Source organism: Sciurus carolinensis, chromosome 4 (genome assembly GCF_902686445.1).
Source record: "Sciurus carolinensis chromosome 4, mSciCar1.2, whole genome shotgun sequence".
Lineage (NCBI taxonomy): Eukaryota > Metazoa > Chordata > Mammalia > Rodentia > Sciuridae > Sciurus > Sciurus carolinensis.
The window spans coordinates 89,879,270-89,898,945 of NC_062216.1; the positions used below are offsets into that span (position 1 = coordinate 89,879,270).

At 33.6% G+C, this 19,676-nt stretch overlaps 1 protein-coding gene across 12 annotated transcripts in view; it reads right to left on the reverse strand.

The window, feature by feature from the left end:
• Positions 1 to 19,676, reverse strand: part of Sox5 (SRY-box transcription factor 5) — a 943,363-nt gene that overhangs the window by 62,882 nt on the left and 860,805 nt on the right. For 10 of the 12 annotated variants that reach the window (XM_047549529.1, XM_047549528.1, XM_047549526.1 and 7 more), the window contains one exon: positions 1,851 to 1,997. The exons of the other annotated variants lie outside the window; for them this stretch is intronic. In XM_047549529.1, coding sequence (XP_047405485.1) covers positions 1,851 to 1,997 — 147 coding nt within the window. The remainder of the gene's footprint in view (positions 1 to 1,850; positions 1,998 to 19,676) is intronic. 12 annotated transcript variants of the gene reach the window in all.

A 19,676-nucleotide genomic window follows, 5' to 3' on the forward strand; every position in this document is an offset into this window, starting at 1 on the left:
AACAGATGAGACTGGCGTCAAAAGCTTCATGATTATTTGTAAAAGTGATTTAATGAGAAAATAGTAATGACAAAAAGTTAACCCATCAGCTATTTAAAAGTGAACTACTGACCCTAAAATCCTAAAATGAAGCATACTCATACAAAGCATCATTATGAAACATGATGTGAAATCACACAAGTAAATCAAGGGAATAAAAACAGAGCACAATACCTCACAGAGTTATCTGTATAACAAGGACTGTACTGCGACTGCTATTTATTTTACTCAAAGTTAGCCTGCACATGGAATACATTAAAACTGCTGGTCCATGGAGACACCAAAATATCACTGCTTTAGAATTAAATTTTGTTCAATAAATAATTATTACTGAGTTTTCAAAACTTACATGCTGCTATGATTATAAAGAAAAGCACACCAGACCTTAGCCACACATTAAGCACAGAACATGCAAGGTCCATTAAACAACCAAAGCAGACCTTAAATGTGGCTTATGTATATTCCCTAATGTCACTGCAGGATGTACAATATTTTTTGCTATATATTTACACATATTGCTGTGAGTCATGACCCAAAGTCTTTGTCCAGGGCAAGCAAAACTCTCAATGTAATTTTCTTTTAATAATATAGAAAAGGACTTGGAAGTTCTGGGAAGGTAGAGGCTGGAGTGTCCTTTCCCAGCCCATTGATCCCTTTCTCATTCCCAATTCCCTCTGGAGTAGTATAATAACAGGGAAAGACATCTTGGAGGAGCTGCCAAGTTTTTGGAGAAAGACTTTTTAAAAAATAACCTGTCAGATTTTTCTTTTTTGATATTTCCTAATCCTCTTTTCTGTGTTTCTTTCAACTGTTGTGACTACTCTTACCCTGTTACACTTGACATACTTCAACAAGGCATTCATAGGAAGGAGATCAGAAGTAATTTTCTACATAATTCAGAAACAATTAATTTTGGGGTAAATTAACAGTTGTCAGTGTTCCACTTCACATTTTCTAACATGGTCAAACATTTGCAATTATTCTCCTGAATAGTCTCAGGGAATACCACTTAATTATTACCCTGACTTTGTTCACAGAAAGCTTAACGTATTCACATAATATCATATATGTAAGGCCTTAAATAGAAAACATTTTGAATCAATTTTTCTGCTTCTTTCTCTGTTTAAGCTGGAACACACACTACCTGCACTTTCCCAACCCCCTTCCATGTGTTCCACGTGCTTCTTAGCTGCAAAACCAAAACTGCTTCTAAATAGTCTTACTTCTAATACTATTATTATCTTTGCTTCTTTACATGATAATCTCAGTGGATGGGTGACATATCTAAAATTATATCTATACCATGCCACATTATAACAGTTATTGATATTTTTAAAAAAACACTCCATATGTCCTAATCCTACTCATACTTTAAGATCTATTTCAGTTCTTCTTTCTCTGGCAAACACTTCGCTTCTCACTGAAGTTAATTTCTTTTTCCTAATAACTTCCAATGTGCTTTATCTGTCTATGTCTTTATAAAAGTTATTATTTTGTATTATTGAATATGGCTAGATGGCTATTTTTTTATACATATCTACTTTATAGACTGCAAGTCCCTTGGGCAAAGGATATTTATCTGATAAATTATTGTATAACTCATATTTTTAGTATAGTTATCCATATGCATTTGCTGATTAATTGAACAAATGAATTAGTGCATTTATGTAAAGTTACATGTACACTTACTGCTACTACTAGACTCTTACCTCCATGTACACAGTTTGCTGTCATATAATAGACCTTCAATAAATACCATTGAATGAAAAGCAAAACTCTAAGTGGCAACACAGGAAGCTGCCAAAGGGTACCTTGCTTTTGGGTGGTGGGCTGTTTGTGCTCTTGTCTGTATGGATGCTGGTAGGAGATACAGCAGCACCAAGGTTGCCTTGGGGTATGCCTGGGAGCTTTCCTCCTGGAGACACCTGCATTGCAGCTAGCTGGGCAGCATATAACTGCTACAGAAGTAAAAGAGAAAAAGAAAAAGACTAATCAATAATAAACAAATGTACCTTTCAGAAATTACTCATACTTAGATAGGTTATTTTTCCTCTGGGTATTTTTGTTTATATCCTGGAATATTTAAGGAAAGTAGCTGTCATCTTAACTTAATGACTTACTTCTAAGGGGAGGAATGACAGATACCACATAGAAGGAATCTCTATCAGTATGTTCAGGTACTCAAAGCAAATCCATACTAACTCTTTTCCAGTTGTCTGTGGGAGCAAGTATATCATATTATTTGGTCAAGAGTTACTTCTGTACTTTAAATCCATGCAGTGTATTACAAAAGAATGCAGCTTCATGTGCACAATAATTTTCTTAATATCCCTGTTGGTTCAATCTCTACATATCTCTTTCTTTGACTTACTGAAATGGGCACCTGTAACAATTTTTCTAAGCAGGAGTTGCATAGAAATACAGAAGAGGCATTCAGTGGGAATTGGAGGAGAGTATTTGAAGAATGTTATCTGGTAAGTCTACCTACATTGATAAAAATTAACTGGATTCTTGCCAGAAGTTCACTTTACTTCACAATATAAACAAAGACAACTCTCAAATTATCTTGAGGATTAGGGTTTTAAGGAAGATTGTCTAAAATGCACACTCTCCCACTAAGCTATCACTTAATAATTCTTATTAAATAACACAGAAAACATTCTTTAACAAGTCATTAATAAATTACAAGCAAAATTTTACTTCCATAATGCCAACCATATGGTAAAGTATCCTAAAACAAGGAGGTTGCTTTACATTGAAATAATCACATCAGACGTTAAGATTAATACTCTTTTCATCTTCATTTAGCACGTCATAAAGATTTTAACAATGTGGATGAGAAAGCAACTATGAAATTTTATAATATATGTATATGTATACATATCCTAATTTCCTATTTTCCATTTGTCTTGAGAGTAAATGGACAGCTTTTACTATGCAAGCTAGCACTTCTATAATGAAGTGACTGATGCAAAAGAATAAAGCTCTTAAGCACGAGTATTATGGAATGCTTCTCTGGATTATCTTGAAATTTTTTTCCCAAAAGAGAAATTTCAAAGGATAAAATTGATAGATCCTGATAAGTGGAGTCTCTGTATAAAGGAAAACTGAAAACAGCACCAATTTTCATAAAAATACATGTTGTTCAGTTTCCAGATACTATGACATAAATGAAAATAGAAAATTATAATCCTTAATAAAATAGAGCTTATTTTTATGCAAAGTAATGAAAGATACATATTCTAGAGCAAGACTGAACAACGCTAGTGAAACATATTTAGACTGTCAATAATGATTTTCCCCATAAGGTATTTTTGTGTTAGAAAAATTATTTTATTTATCTTCTTATCAGAAGAAAGGATAAAATTAAATTACTGTCTTCAATTACTAAAGAGTAGAAGGATAATTTAAATATGACGAGTTTACTATTTTTAAAAACTATCAGAATTGAAGCATTTTTCCACACCTGTATTAAAAATTTATGAATTATATTTTGCACTTAGGAAAGCAGTTTTTTCTGTCATCATTCTGAACCATTTAAAGTGTGCCCAGTATAATACATGTGTTGATACTAAATATTAAAAATACACGTATATTGATAGATTGGCTAAATAACAATATTATACTATGAAAATTTCATATTTATCGTATATTGTGTTCTTATCTTTGAAAAAATAATTCCACTGGGTATTATTAGTAGAGGATAACAATACCTATTTCTGCCTTAGCACACACTAAAACTGAGATTGCTTCAGAATATGAAAGATGACATGGAACATTTAAATATCTGTAGGTAAAATGAATAATGTGAGTAATACAGCTATTTCAATTTTAAGTTTGATTCTTAAAGAAATTTTTCATAATACTGAAAATTATTATTATTTAGATAATTAAACAACTTCATTAATTATCCATAAAAGGTGATTCAATAATTAAGTATAACACTATAGAAAGATTCACAACTTCCAAAAGAACTACTATTAAAAATAAGAGTACAAGTACTCTCATTTTATTGAATTTAAAGGTTAAAGATGTCACGTCCTTCAAATAAAAAATGCACATTATTCTATTAATTGAATAAATGAGTTATTTTTATCCTCTTACAGGGAAAAAAATAGGTTTAATCTGAGTTAGTTATCCTAAAAAATGCTTTTGAACTGAAATGGAAAAGCTTCCATGGTTGTGTGGCTTGGAGCAGGATGAGAATTCAGATCTGTCTGTCCAGAGCTCTGTCATTTTAACTTTCCACCAAAAGAAGAAACAATGGTCCCCCAGGGAGCAAAAATACTGAGGAGACAAAGATGTAGATTGTGGAACAATTTGAGACAAAAGTGAGAGCTGCTTATAGGTTCATAGGCATAAAAACATGCTATGAACACTGAGCACCAGGGAGACATGAAGCAATCAACGAACAGATTCCACCTAATCCTATGTGATTGCTTCCTTTAAAAAAAAAAAATCATTGTCTGAAGGAGCTGTAAAGAGAGGGAATAAGAATGTGATATTTTAAGTAATACAAAAACTCGAAAATTTAACTCTCAGCAGGGTTGGGGTGTTTTAGAGATCACAAACAATTCCTAACATTAGTTTCAAGGTAAGAGAGTGAAGGTACCGGTAAAGATAAAAGATTCTGAGTCTGGATAAACAACAAAGTTCAGCTCAGCCTTCTAGTTTTAGTATCTCGCAAATTGTCTGTGATGGTTAGAAAAAAATTAACTGCTTTTGTAACAGTATATCTATCATAATACACCTTATATTTAACTTTGGGTTTAATCAGCTGTAGTCAAAATAATGATGTTTAATCAGATTTTTGCTCTAAAACATAAATGTATACAATTCAAAGAAAGGTGCAGAACAAGATAACTGTTGCCAAGGGATTGTAGAGGATGGTGTGGAACAATGAGTGGTAAGAAAGGGAAGGAATTTGAGTGCACATCCTAGGACAAAAACAGCAGTGGGTCTGCAGGCTAAGTTCACCCATGGAAGCTCTTGAAATGCAGGGAAGGGTTTAAATTAAAGATAGAGGTAAGAGAAAGCTACAGAATGGGAGCAACACATACATCACATATACGATGTGTTTAATTAGGCAGGAATATCAGCTATGAGATTATAAAAAATTTTGAAGTGATGACATTGATCATTAACATAACATAACTATTGTGAAAAAGAAGACTGGAAAAATAATGAAGTCACAGTATAGTGGGTAACTGGGGGAAAGACACAAGGAATGCAGGAAAGGGATGAATAGTTTAATTTGTAAAATGCCTTCATTTTATAAATATAATAGGTGAGTAATTGTCTATCACATATTCTTTGTAAGACAGTCAAAACACATTTTTATTTCTTTTTTGAAGAGGAGAGACTGATTCATGCAAAGAAGTTTCCCCGTAATCCTTCATTGTGGTAGTAAAAGTGCTGGAACCATTTAGTCATGAATTTCCTCTAAAGTGTAGCTCATTAAACTTACTTTTTTTTTTTTTTTTTTGAGGAGGGATTTCAGCATTGGGGAATCAACCCAAGGTCATCTGATACACACTAGAAACTGAGATAAATGCCCAGCCCCAAACACTTTTTCAAGTATGAGGTATATGATGTGTATGATGTTCTCTACTTACAAACATTAGCTTAAATTGTGTCTATCATAGCTAAGCCTAATCAGTATTTTTTTCTTATAATTCACTATCATGTGCACCAAACACTATTAGGCAGTTCATTTATAGGCATTCTTTTTGCTGAGTTGTTATGGTCCAGTATTGGGTCCAAAAATGTCTAATGGGAAGATAAATAACAGATATTTTAAAACATATTAACTAACTCTTGCTATTTTGAGAAAAAATAATACAATTGTATTTGGACAACATGGCTTTCATGCCATGGTTATACACAGTGGTTAGATACAAGCTTCTTGTGAAGATACTTGCTTTACTTGGACATGCTAAGCAAGAACTTTTCAGGGCTAGGAGTGAAAAAACTTCATGAAACAGGCCATTCAAATTCTAAGCTGAGTGACTGCCTTAATTCATACAGATAGTAAATTTCTGCCACTTCTTCCTAATACCATATTTTCCCCAAATTGCTAGAAACACAGCTTCTGCCATTGGCTACTAGCCTAGTGTCTAACTGCCATCTGGAGTATTTGGATTCAAAACATTAAGCACTGACAAAAATATCTATCATGATTTGTTGCCCCAAACCATTAACTGACTAGTAAACTCCTTGAAGGCAGGGATTATATTCCTATCCTTCAATGCTTTTTCAGAAAATACTAAATACAGGACAAGTAGAATTGAATAAAGGCAAAAATGGACTATGTAAAATAACAGCATTTATTATTAACAAATACAGATCTCTTGTATACATGTAATTAATTCAGATAATGATAATGACTATACATGAAACTAACTAAAATTCTAGAAGGAATCTGGTGCATTTCTACTCTTTGGGAATTAGGAAGAAAGACTAATCAGTGATGTTGAGAACATTCACTTTGATTCATTCATTTTGTTTACTTAAGAGGGCAAAGAAACATGACTTCTCAAATCTGAACATAAGAACACAAGATATTCTAATATACTCCTTGGAATCAAAAAGTATCTGAATAAATCACTTTGGAAATATGGATAGAATGAAATGGGTAGAGATTATTTTTTAAAGTTCGTAACTTTTCAAAAGATACCAGAACCAAGAATTTAAGCATATAGATATTCTTAAATATTTGAAAGAAACAAATGGAAATGCCTTTTTCCTCAGAAGTGAACATACATTATTTAATTGTTGAATCTAAATTATTTATTACTTGGAGAGTTAAAAGTATGTAGTAGGAGTTATGTTATTAGTAGGTTGTTAGTAGGTAGTAGCTGTTCTTGGAATCCTTTTCTCTTAGGTCAAAGCTTAATTTTCTATTTATATTTTATTCATTAATCAACATGTCTCCAACTCTCTCCACCTGCCAGATCCTAGTATGGTAGCCATCATTCTATTTTCTCCTTCTGTGAATTAAACTTTTTCAAATTCCATATAAAAGTAATATCATGTGTCTTTCAGTGCCTGGCTTAACATGATGTCCTCCAGGTCTAAACATGTCCATATATGACAAGACCTCCTTCTTATTTTAAGACTGAATAGAATTCCATTATATACACATATCACATTTTTTTACCCATTCATCTAGTGATGAAGACTTAGTCTGGTTCCATATCTTGGTTAAGGTGAGTGTCAAAGTACATATATCCTTTCAACATATTGATTTCATTTCCTTTGGATATATACCTACTACTGGGATGGCTGGATCTTTAATTTTCTATTTTAACTATGATCAATGATCAGGTCTTCCTTTTGTACACCTTGGAAAACCTGCATAAAAGGCATAGGAAATAGAGACAACCCTATGTTCAGTCATTTTACACAGTAGCCAGTAGTATGTAACAAGGTCTGGTTTGATTCATCTGTCTTCCTCTACTTCAGGGATGGATTAGGAAGTGAAGACAGACCTTCCTTATTGTGAAGACACTGTTAAGTTCAACATCCTCTCACTACCTTTTCTCTCCCTTTTTTTCCTCCCTACATCTTTCCTCCTCAAGTCAACAAGTTCATCACATTACTAGGAACCTGGGTACAAAAAGCATTTGAAGAGAGAGAGAAGGGAAAAAAGGAACATTAAGATTATGACTGAAAAATTCATCTTTTTAAAATAGTACATGATAAAACATACTGATTCCTGCAGATGATTTACAAATTTTTACATTGTCATTATCAGAATGGAGAGTTCGAGACAACATAACCACTTAATACTTTTTATGATAAATGAACTGTTTATTTTATAAGAAGAATCTTGTTCTCCAAATGAAATCTTATATTAAGAACCAATCTATAAAAGAAAAAAAGAGATATGCCATAAATGAATATAAAATCATTTTATGTATTTTAATATTTATTTAAATGAGTGTAATGAGGTTGTTTTAATTCTCCCCAAGAATTTAAGTAGGCACAAAGATAAAGCTGTAGCCCTTTGTCATCCTTAGAGATCAAGAAAGTACTGCCTCAAAAATAGTTACTTCCAAACTTTCACATAAGCAAACATGTAGAATTAAACTCTCAAAAAGAACTTTATAGAATCAAAATTTTCCTGATTAATGGCACTTTTTAGGTCAAATATATGAATAGAAATGAAAGATCCAACTTTCATATTTAGTTTTATTAGCTCAGGGACTGAAATTCAACAGTAACAGTTAACATATCGTCAATGTGTTAAATATTTGGAATGGAGATTTAAAAATGTGTGTGTTGTCATCTATTATTATTTTAAAAATAGTTAAATATATGCTTTTAAAGTTTAAACAAAACCTGAAAAGATAAATGTTAAATGTGATATGTAGGAAAATTACTTATTTTTCTTTCTTTCTTTTCCCCTTTTTAAGGGAAAGACAGGGAATAGCCTTTGTGAGGAAAAAAATTCAGAAAGCAATTTCAAGGCTCCATAAGTGTTATCTTTATAGCTTAATTTCAGCTTCTTAATGTAACTTAAATGTGGAGTTTAAAGAGAAACTAATGTACTGGAGAAAATCTTTCAAAACATATCAGCATGTTTCAATGTGAATAAATTTGCTTTGCACATTATTTTTCATAATATTTCTTTGTAGAAAATTATCAGAGTAAGTATAGTTTAAACACAGACTTTCTCTGACACTGTCAGCATTTCCTTCCTATGTTCTTCAAGTGTGTTGCCTGAAAATAGCATCTGCCTTAAATTTGCTGAATATCAGGGCAAAAGGGCAAATAGAAAATCATGTGCCAAATACATACAATTTTACAATTTATGTATCAAGCTAATGAACTGGGTAATAAAGATATTCCATTCTCCTGTCTTGACAAACACATGATCAAAATGACCTGGATGCAAGTTAAGAAGCACATGAGAAACCACATCATACCCATCAGGATGCTACTATTAAAAAACAGAAAATTGCAAATGTTGACAAGGATGTAGGAAACTGGAACACTGTGCACTGTTGATAGGAAAGCAGCATAATGCTTCCACTGTGGAAAACAGTAAGATAGTTTCTTGAAAAATTAAACAGAGTTAGTATATGACCCAGCAATTCCACTAAGGATCAAAAAGCAGGATCTCAAAAAGATATATGTATATATGTATATATGTATAAGATCATGGTAGCAAGAGTCCCAGTAGCCTTAAGGTAGAAACAACCCCAACATACTTCCATGGATGAATGGATAAACAAAATGTAGTACATATATAGAATGGAATGTTATTCACCCATAGAAAAGAAAATTCCAACACATGCCATGACATGGTTGAATCTTGAAGATAATAAGCCATGTCAAGCAAGTAAGCCAGTGGCAAACTATTGTATGATTCTACTTACCTAAAGTACATGGAGTAGTCAAATTAATAGAAAGAAGGTAGATTGGAAGTTGCCAGGGATTGAGGGTAGGGTTTATTTTACATACATACATATACACAATGATCTGGAGGATGCGCTTGAATTTAGAATTCTTGGTTTCTTTGCAGCATCCTGTTACAATATGGTGGCACAGGGAGAGCAAATTTGGGGCTGTGTCTATGTCCCTTTACTTTCCATTTCTAGTGGCTTCTGTCCAGGAGGCTCAGTTCTTCATGACTGTGACTGACTTGCAAGACACTTCTAATATGGGGGGTAGGATCCAACATGGCAGCTGCCCTATTACCCTGGAGTCCTCAATGAAGTATAGAATAATTTCATAATGGAGGGATATTCCAACAAAATGGAATATCTGAGTTAACCTTCAAATAAACAACAACAAAAAAATCCCCTTCAGCATTTAATATTTTCTGTACATTATAGAAGAAATTTTTTTAAAGAGACACTCTTATCCCTTCTACAACTGCCAGGCCAACTATGAGATCAAACTATTTTGCATTCAGCATTACTGGGGCAAAGCTAGAAGAAACTGAAGACAGCCTGACTTCTTTCATTTAGTACATTTTGACATGTTATTACATTTATTAGCAGTAGTTCATTCCACTGTATTGCTGAATAATATATTCCGTTGCAAGAATATTATCACACTTATTTGCCCATTTATTCAATTGATTGTCACTTGGGTTATTTCTAATTTTGGCTGTCATGAACAATCCTGCTATGAACATTCCAGTACAAGCCTTTGTGTGTTTTTGTTTCTCTTGGCTATCCAATTACTAATACTGGATCTGCTTAGTCATATATACATGAGTCAGAAGTTAATGTTTACTTTCTAGAGAAATGGCCAAACTTTCCAAATTGGTCAAGCTATTTTACATTCCCACTGCAAGGTATGAGGGTACCAGTTACTCTACATTATCATCAACATGTGGTACTGTCTTTTTAATTATAATTATTCTAGTAGGTATGCAATGGTGTCTTACTGTAATGACACCATTACATTAAAATGCATTTCTGTGATGACACTTAGTATCTTTTCATGTGCTTATCAGTCAAGCCATTCCTATGTCTTTGGTAAACTATATATCCAGAACTTTTGTTCTTTTACTTTCCTTTTGTACAAAATGGGCTGCATTATTATTAAGTTAAAAACTTTTTATGTATTTGAATTTGCTTTTAAAGGGTAAAAACTTTCAGGGAGGCTGTGCAAGGGGTCAGTTTAATAGCAGAGTATAGCTATCATCAGAAGATTCAGAATAATATAATAAAAGTAATGTAAATAGTTTCCTCTTGAATCAATTTTATATACTTATACAGTAACTATTTTTTTTTTTTTTTTTTTTTTTACTTTTTAACTTTCAAATATCCTAATGGGGAAGAGAAAAGTGAAACAAGCTATAAGGGTGCACAGTTAAGTTGACAGCCAACTCTTAGGATGGATATTCTTGGATGTGAAAGGAAGAAGGTTAGGGAATAGAGGGGGAAAGCTCTCTCCAAATCCTGTAGGTCCTTAAGCCATGGAAGTTAAGTGGGGGCTGGAGAGGTGAATCACTTCCCTTGCTGCTACACCAGCTCTCACACACACGCTTGGGGAAGAGAGATTGGGGGAAGCTGGGAAGGGTTTTCATTTAATTTCATCTAGAGTCCCAGTGGGGATAAAAATACAACCTGAAGGGAAAGACAATTGGAATATGTTAGGGACTTGAATCGATGGGAGAAGTAGCTTAGAGGACACATCTGAGAGATCCAGGATTTTTTGTATTTGGATACGGATCCTAAAGAAACTTGAGAGCAAGAAAGAAATGTATTAAACTGAAACAGGAAGTAAACTCAGACTTATTCCAGAAAATCTATCCATAGTAAGGACAGCTAACAGTCATTACATCAAGGAAGCAAAATTTAAAGAAACAAATAAATTAGCACAGTTGAAATATAAGAATTTCAGTATCAGGTGGTGCAAGGAAGTAATTTGAGTGGACAAAGTCCCCCAAAGCTAAGCAGTCAATGATGCCACCAGGGGAGAGTTCAAGATGGCATGAGGACAAGCCACAAGGTGAAAAGAGGTGTTATCAACTTCAGAAATGTCCTTCCTTCAGTGAAAACAGGGGAGTCACTTGAGCAGCATGCCTGAGACAATAAGGGGCTTGCTGGTAGGGGCTCCACGGTAGAAACTACTGTTATTATGACCCATGTCTTCTTAAAAATCTCCCTCCTGGCTGGTACATCTAAGGAAAGCAGGGCTGCAAAAGTAAATTATTATGTCTACCCATGGTATAGTTTTACTATTAAAAAGCCACCATGAATATGTGCGTGGAAGTTGTAATATGATTAAGGTAAAACTGCTACCACTAAAATTTAATAATACATAGACAATCTTCACTAGCTTTTTCCCAATTCTGTTTCCTAGGTGTGATACTTGGATGGAATGCAGAGCTATCAATAGGGGCGGAGTGGTGGGAGGGTGTGAAGATGGCATCCTGCTAAAATTTAAAGACACATTTGAACTGCTTTAGATCTTAAGACCTTTTTCACAGGTAAGACACTCTCACGCTGTTGCTGTCACACTCCTATAAGTAAGGAGGCACTTCAACTGAGCTGGCTTTCTAGAGGCTTTTCTTCACTTCATTCTATGCTAATAAATCTTGAACAGCTAGGAAAACACATTTTGACTTTTATAATGGAAGTAGTTCCTTAAAGAACCAGATATATTTTGTGAGAGTCACGCAAGAAAACACCAACTGATAGTTTATCTGTCTTTCCCTCTCTCCCTCCCTCCGGTTTTTCCACTCCACAAGCCATCTTCATGTACTGCACAGTAATCCATTACAATATGTTCCAACATCTGCCTCTCCATATGATGTATGACCTATTCGATTGACCCTTTTTATGCCGCTCCAGACTTGCTGTTCATTACCGAGGGAGGATGAGCGCTCTGCAGCTATTCCCGAGGTCACCAACCAGTAAACACATCTCCATTTGGCAAGGTAAGGAGGATACTGGCTGGAAGGCTCTTCAAATCTCTTTATATATCAGTGACTATACTTATATCTTTAATTAGTTTAATTTAGGGGGAAAATACTGCTGAATTTCCTTTCAAAGTCATAAAAAGAACTGCTTGTTCACCAGGAAGGGGAAAAATCTATTGTTACAAACATTCATTATTTAATGTAGGGCATTAGCAGAAAGATGTTTAAAGTAAATGCTTCTCTTTGGCTAAGTTCAGAATTGTGAAAGCATTGTTTATTTTATCCCAATAGATCATGCAGGGGAATGATAGTAATCAAATCATTTAAAAATATCATTCTAACTTACTATGAAGAGAACTTGAGTGTCAGTTCATACTAAATCAGACTGTATGTTATCTGGTATGTTATAAAAACATACTCACTTCCAGAAGGCATATTTGTTGGTTGCTTGAAAATACTTGGCACATCCAGGGAGAGAAAGTGCAAGAACCATGGCTTTGGTGTGACTACGATATGCCAATCGCTTCAGTAGAAGTTTTGCATGCTCTCAGGAACTGCCATAGTAATTCTGTATGTTCCGTGGGGGAGATGAAGACTTAGAGTGGTTCAATAATTTGTCAAAGTTTAATCAACTAGTAGTATCAGAAATGCGAGTAACTCCAAAGTTTTTCTTTTATGTGCCAAGAAAACTTTTCATATGGGTAGCAATGTTCCCATGGAAAGATTCTTTCCAAATTTGAGTTCTTTGTGATAATTCATCTCCCTCTGCTGCAGTGGGATAGAGATAGAATTCCCCCACCTCCAGGACAGTGGAAAGATAGATTTCCCTTTGACTCAATAATGACAGTTTCTAAGACCAGGGATGAAAGGCTTCAAAGGTGGAAGACTTCTTGAATCACTGGTAAAAGTCTCCTTCCCTGAAAAAGGCACACATCCACTTAAGACTTGTTTTTAGTTGCTAGTTTGTTTCACTGCTACAAATAGAAAACATATAAATGATTAAAAGAAAAAAAAAAAGAACTTCCTCCTATGGATTCCTTCTTATTTTTCCTCTTCTAACCCAAACTTTGAAGATAAAGTATTGCAGATTAATATAATTGTTTGATTTTTAAGTATACAATTTAAGAAAATAAATCTAAATTTCAGGCAAAATCTGGACATGGAATGATGGACTGCAGCAATAACAATCACAATAGCTGAAGTTTACAGGATGCAGTGTGCTACACCCCATATGTTGCTCTGGGAACCTTCTCAACCACCTTAGGAAATGGGTATTATTTTTATTTCATGGAGGAGTATATTGAGGCCCAAAGAAAGTAAAAGACAGTTGTCCAAAGACACATAGGTAAAAGACAAAGCTGAAGTTAGAATTTAAGACCTTTTTATTTTTTACAGAGATGATGACTTTTAACCACTCTACTTTATAAACTACTTTCCTGGACATTTTAATAGAGTATCAGAGTCTGTGTACTTTGAGACAAAGAGCTGGGTAAACATGGGAAGGATTATTCAGACAGGACTTGTGATAGAGGCTGAGGTCTTCTGATAAGAATTATAGTATTGGGAAGTAAGGAAGGAAAGATCAGGTATCCAAGAGAACATTTTCCCCAGCATTTCTCATTTGGTCATTGCCAGTAAAAAATGTTTCTTTTGATTTTCTCCTTAATTTACCAGTTTTAACATTTCAAGAATTCTAGGGGACCATGTAATGAATCATGGAGAAAGCTGTTATTATTGGCTTTTATCACTCATGCTTTTATTCAAACAATATATAAACACTAGTATTATTCTAGAGCTTTAGCTCCATGATCTTACACAAGTCTAAATAAAATGATGAAATATAAAACTGCAATAAATACCACATAACAGAAGTATATGGTATTATGAGAGCACATCAGAAAGATGCTATTGGATGGCAGATCAGGAAAGACATCCCTGGAACTATTAACCCGCGGAGGTGGCAGGTGAGCTAACCTGACTACATACACAGAGGCGAAAGGCACTGGCAGAACACCCTTGTGGTGGGAGAGAGCATGACAAGTCCATGGTGTTGGAAGGTAGCCAGCAAGGCTCAAATTGTTGGGAGAGATGTCTGGAAAGGCAGATGGGAAGCTACAGCAGCATAAGAAGAGGAATGACTTAATTAGGCCTACAGTTCTACGATTAGTCTAGACGGAATAGGGAGAATTGACTGGGAGGGCTTGGTTCACCTCCAACCTACTTTTAACTGAAATAACATTTACCTAATCACATTTTTATATGACTTAAAATTGCTTCAAAATCAATTATACAATAAATCTGGATACATAATTTTCAACATTCTGAGTCTCATCCTTATTTAAATATTTGCTCTTTCCTGTATAATTCATACTAAGAATTTAGTCATAAAACTCTATTCATTGCTTCAATTCATCAACCTTGATTTTTCTAGAATATCTGAAAAAGAATAAGTATTACAAAATGAGACTTTTGCACTACCCAAAACACACATAACTTACATCAATCAAAATAAGCAAAACATACTTCAACAGCCTCCTGAATTTAGGTATATTTTTTCTCTCATTAGCTTTTCTGATCACAACAGGCTCCCTTCATTTGCACAGGACATGTTTTTTCATGTACCATCAAAGTAGTCCAGAGAACTAAATAACTATTTTAACTTCTGCTCTCCTGCCTTAAATTGATTGATTCATTCAAAAACATTTATTGAGTTCCTACTATGTACCAAGCAGTAGGCAGTTAGAACATATGAGTGAACAACTACCTTCACGAAAAGATCTTTATTTTTTTCTCTCCAGGAAAACTTGCAAGACTTTGATCTTTCATTACTTCTATCCAGAATTGTCAAATATTTCTTATCTGACAATATATCTTACAATTATAATGATTGGGAATTTTCACATCCATGAATTTCACATTTGTAAATAAATGTTGTTTTGAAAGAATCGAAGTCATTCTCTAGAGTGCATAATTGAGAAATACATGCTTCATCATGGAAGAAACTTGAAAATGTTACACTAAATGACATAAGGCGGACGCAAAAAGGATAAATATCCTATGATTTCATTTATATTATGAGGTACTCAGAATTGGCAAATTTACAGATACATGGAGAAAAAAAGGTTACTAAGGACTTAGGGAAAAGATGGAATGGGAAATGGGAAATGATTCTTTAATGGATAAAGAGTGTCAGTTTCAGATGATGAAAATGTTCTAGAAATTTAGAGTACAGACAACATTGTGAACATACTTCATGATACTGAATTGCACACTTAAAGTGCTTAAAATAGTAAATTCTATGTTATGCTTATTTTATCACAATACAAAAAGTACATGGTTAAGGGGGCATTAGGGGGAAAAATCAGTTTTCCAGAACCACATTAAGCATTATTTCTTTAAAATAACTTTCTTCCTATTTTTTTCCCCATGTGTTGTTACATTAACTTAAGAGCAGATGTAAAGGAGAGGTATTGTTATTTTAATGTAAAAAGTGATTAAAACTATTATATTCTTAAAAAATTACTAAACATTACCTAAAGTTTTGAAAACAAATATAATTAAAGCAAGAGGTAAGAGTAACTGATTCTAATTAAGCCAAACCAAGTATACTTCTTCAACTTCAGGTTGCTCTGAAGCAGAAGCTGCAAGATCAAATGGACCCTTCATTGACTTTGCAAAAAGCATAGCCTTTACCAGTCCACTGTAAAGGGTAGCTGGCTTCACTTCCCCTCCTACTCCAAAGATAGCTTCTTTTTCATATTCAGATGACTGTTTATGAGCTCAATCCTGCTTCAACTGTCACTCTTTACATCAAGGGAAGATAGATGGGACACACCAACCCCAACCTAAATGACCTTTGGATGTGACAAGAGTTTTAGGTCAGCCTTGCTAAATGGAGGCCTTGGTGTATCGAGACATGCCTTGGGGTGAAATTTACAGTGAATTTATTATCTCCCAATGCCCTTTGGACTGCTTCCCACCATCAAACACCATGGCAGCACTTGGAACAGGAAGAAATACATTAACTGGAATCTGATCGTTTTAAAAGGTTACAGCTGCCCAAATATAATTTAATTTCATACTTGCCCTTTGAGGGTTTGGTGTATATTTTCATTTTATGACTGCAAATGATAAAGCTCTTAAGATTCCAGGCAATAAAAAGAGGGAAAAAAAGTATTTTAAGGGTTAGAAGTCTATTCAGTTCATACTCAATGAGTGAAGTGACAAATTAGCTTTTTTAAAAAAATCTAACATTTCTCTTTTTTATTTGGATCATCTCCTATTCCCCTTCTGATCCTACACTTGGATGTTAAGTTGAAATCAGGATATGAACACCAGCTTCAAATCTCAGCCAGTGTGAAAATAAAAACAGTGATAAAAAGAAGATATAATCAATCTGAAAGAGATATTTGTTCACCCTTATACATAGAAGAAACAGTCACAGTAGCCAAAAGGTAGAAATTAGTGAAAAAATATTAGTGGAGGGAACATAATTTTTTCCATTAGCATTTATTTCATATATGTGAAAAAAATTATGCATTTTAGTATCAATATCATATCAATTTTCATTAATCCAGTACTTTTCTAATAGTCACACTTCTACAAACTTTAATGAATGATTCACAAAACCCTCTCTAAAATACCATGTCATAGTCTCAGTAATTTAATTAGTAAATATTATTACATTATTTAATTGACAAAATAAGAAATATGTTGCTGCTAATGCCATAGAATAAGTCAGAATACTGGGAACTGAATTAGAACAAGAAATAGTCCATGTTTTTTTAATTATGTCAAAATGGATTTTACTGTCATGTATAACTAAAAAGAATCAATAAAAAAATTCAAAAATTTTTAAAAAGAATAAATCAGAAAAAATCAAAAGCAAAATTCAGATAAAATCATCTATAGCTTATTATCTAGTTAGAAAAGACAAAAACCTAACTTTTGCTGTTTTCCTTCAACTCATTACTTTGCCACAGGCTTAACCATTCTTCATCAATGCAATACAGTTTGAGGTAACACATATTTGGGGTTTGCTGGTAGCAATGAGAAAGGTCTCAGAGTTAAACTTTTAAAACACACAGGTCAAATGTAACTCAAAGCTGCATAAGTGTGCAAGCATGCACGAAAGCATATGCATTCACTCACTTTCATTGAGTCAACAATAAGTATTTCCTTGAAACTACTGAACTAGTTCCTGTGAAGTTTATTCTAAAAAAATTTTAGATTACAAAAGAGTATTCCTAACATTTGACAGTAGTGATAGAAAGACAAAAGCAAACATTAAAGTGTTGTTGTAATACTTAAGAATGTTAGATTTTAACTATTAACATTTTACTAGCAAATCTTAATTTTATGTTGGTATGTTACTGTGTTGAGAATGTTTTGCATATTTTTAACGTGTATAATAATTCTATATGGCAGGTAATCTTAATATTCTCATTTTTAGGTTATAAAAATGTAGATTAGCAAGGTTAAGGAAAATACCCCAAGTCACAGAACTAGTGGTTACTAAAACTCAAATGCCATGGATGATAACTAGAATCAAAACATTCATCTGTTTATTCATTTATGAGAAATATTAAAGTTCTGCTTTAAAGTGAGAAAATTAAAAAGTAAAAATTATCCAGGAATTTCCTGGCATTCTATTAGAATGAATCTTACATTTCTCTAAAGAAGATGTATGAATGACCAATAAGCACATGAAAAGATGCTCAATATTACCAATAATCAAGAAAATACAAATCCAAACTACAATGGGATGCTGCTTCACACCCATAAGGTTTGCAATAAAACCAAATACAAATGAAAAACAAAAGGACAAAAAGACAACAAAAAACGTTCAAGAATTGCCATGTGATCTAACAATTCCACTTCTGAGTGTATGCCCAAAAGAACTGAAAGCAAGAATTGAAAGAGATATTCATACACCCTTATCCACAGAAGAAACAGTTAGAGTAACCAAAATGTAGAAATAAACTGATGTCCATCAATGAATGAATGGATAAACAATGATACATACATTCAATAGAATACTATTCAGCCTTTATGAAGAAGGAAATTCTAACACCTGAGACACAGATGTTGAAGACATTAAACTACATGGATAAGGCAGATATGAAAGGTCAAATATTGTATGATTCCACCTATCCACCTACATGAGTACCTAAGATAGTTAACTTCATAGAGACCAAAAGTAGAATGGTGGTCACCAGGGGTCAGCATGAGGGAATGAGGAGACAATGTTCAGTGGGCATGTAGTTTTGGTTTTATAATGGGAAAATTTCTGGAGATGGGTAGTGGAGGTGACTGCACAACAATATAAATGCCCTTATTGTCACTGAACTATACACTTTAAAATGGTTAAAATGAGCCTGGAACCGTGGCACATGCCTGTAATTCCAGCTACTTGGGAAGCTGAGGCCTATGATTCCAAGTTCAAGGTCAATCCTCAATACCACAGTCACACAAAAAGGTTAAAATAACAAATTTTATGTTACATATATTTTACTAGATAAGAATAAAACCTTTGGAAGATGCATAAAGGTTGGTACAGTTTTGTATCACATTACAAAATGTAAAATAAAAGTAGAAATTATGTACTTCAGTATTTACTCTGGCAAAATAAGATGTGAGAAAAAAAAAAAAGACAACCTAATGTTCACTCTCTAGAGTATGAGCAAAGAAACTAGAGTTGAGGAAACTAGATAGAGCAGAAAAGTTCATGGAGAGATTGAAAAAAATACATGTTGAAACACAAGATACCTCTTCCTTCCCCCTTTTAATTTCAGTTGTACTATCTGCCAGGCTTTGACTTTCTGGACAGGAGATGTTAGAATTCCTTTATGAGGTGGTCAGAGAAGCCAAGAGAATTTGGGGGCAGTGGTTGATGGAACTTTCTTATATCCTGATTGTGCAGGTGGTTAAAATTCATAGAATTCCACATTCAAAATACAGTCACCTTTAAAGCATGTAAACTTTAGAAATTAAAAAATAAAAGATATAAAGGAAAAATAATTACTCATCAATTTTTGACTTTTAGCTGTTAAATATATTAGCCTATCTTGCCAACAAAGAATTAGCAAAAGAGAAAATTTGCTTAATATTGTAGATAATAAAAATTTTCCAAAGACACCACACAATTTATACTGATCTCCGTATGTCTCTAATATGTCCATGTGGGTATAAAGAATAAATAACAAATGGTTTGAGTGTGCAGGAGAGCAGGTAGCCAGGGGTCTCCACCCAC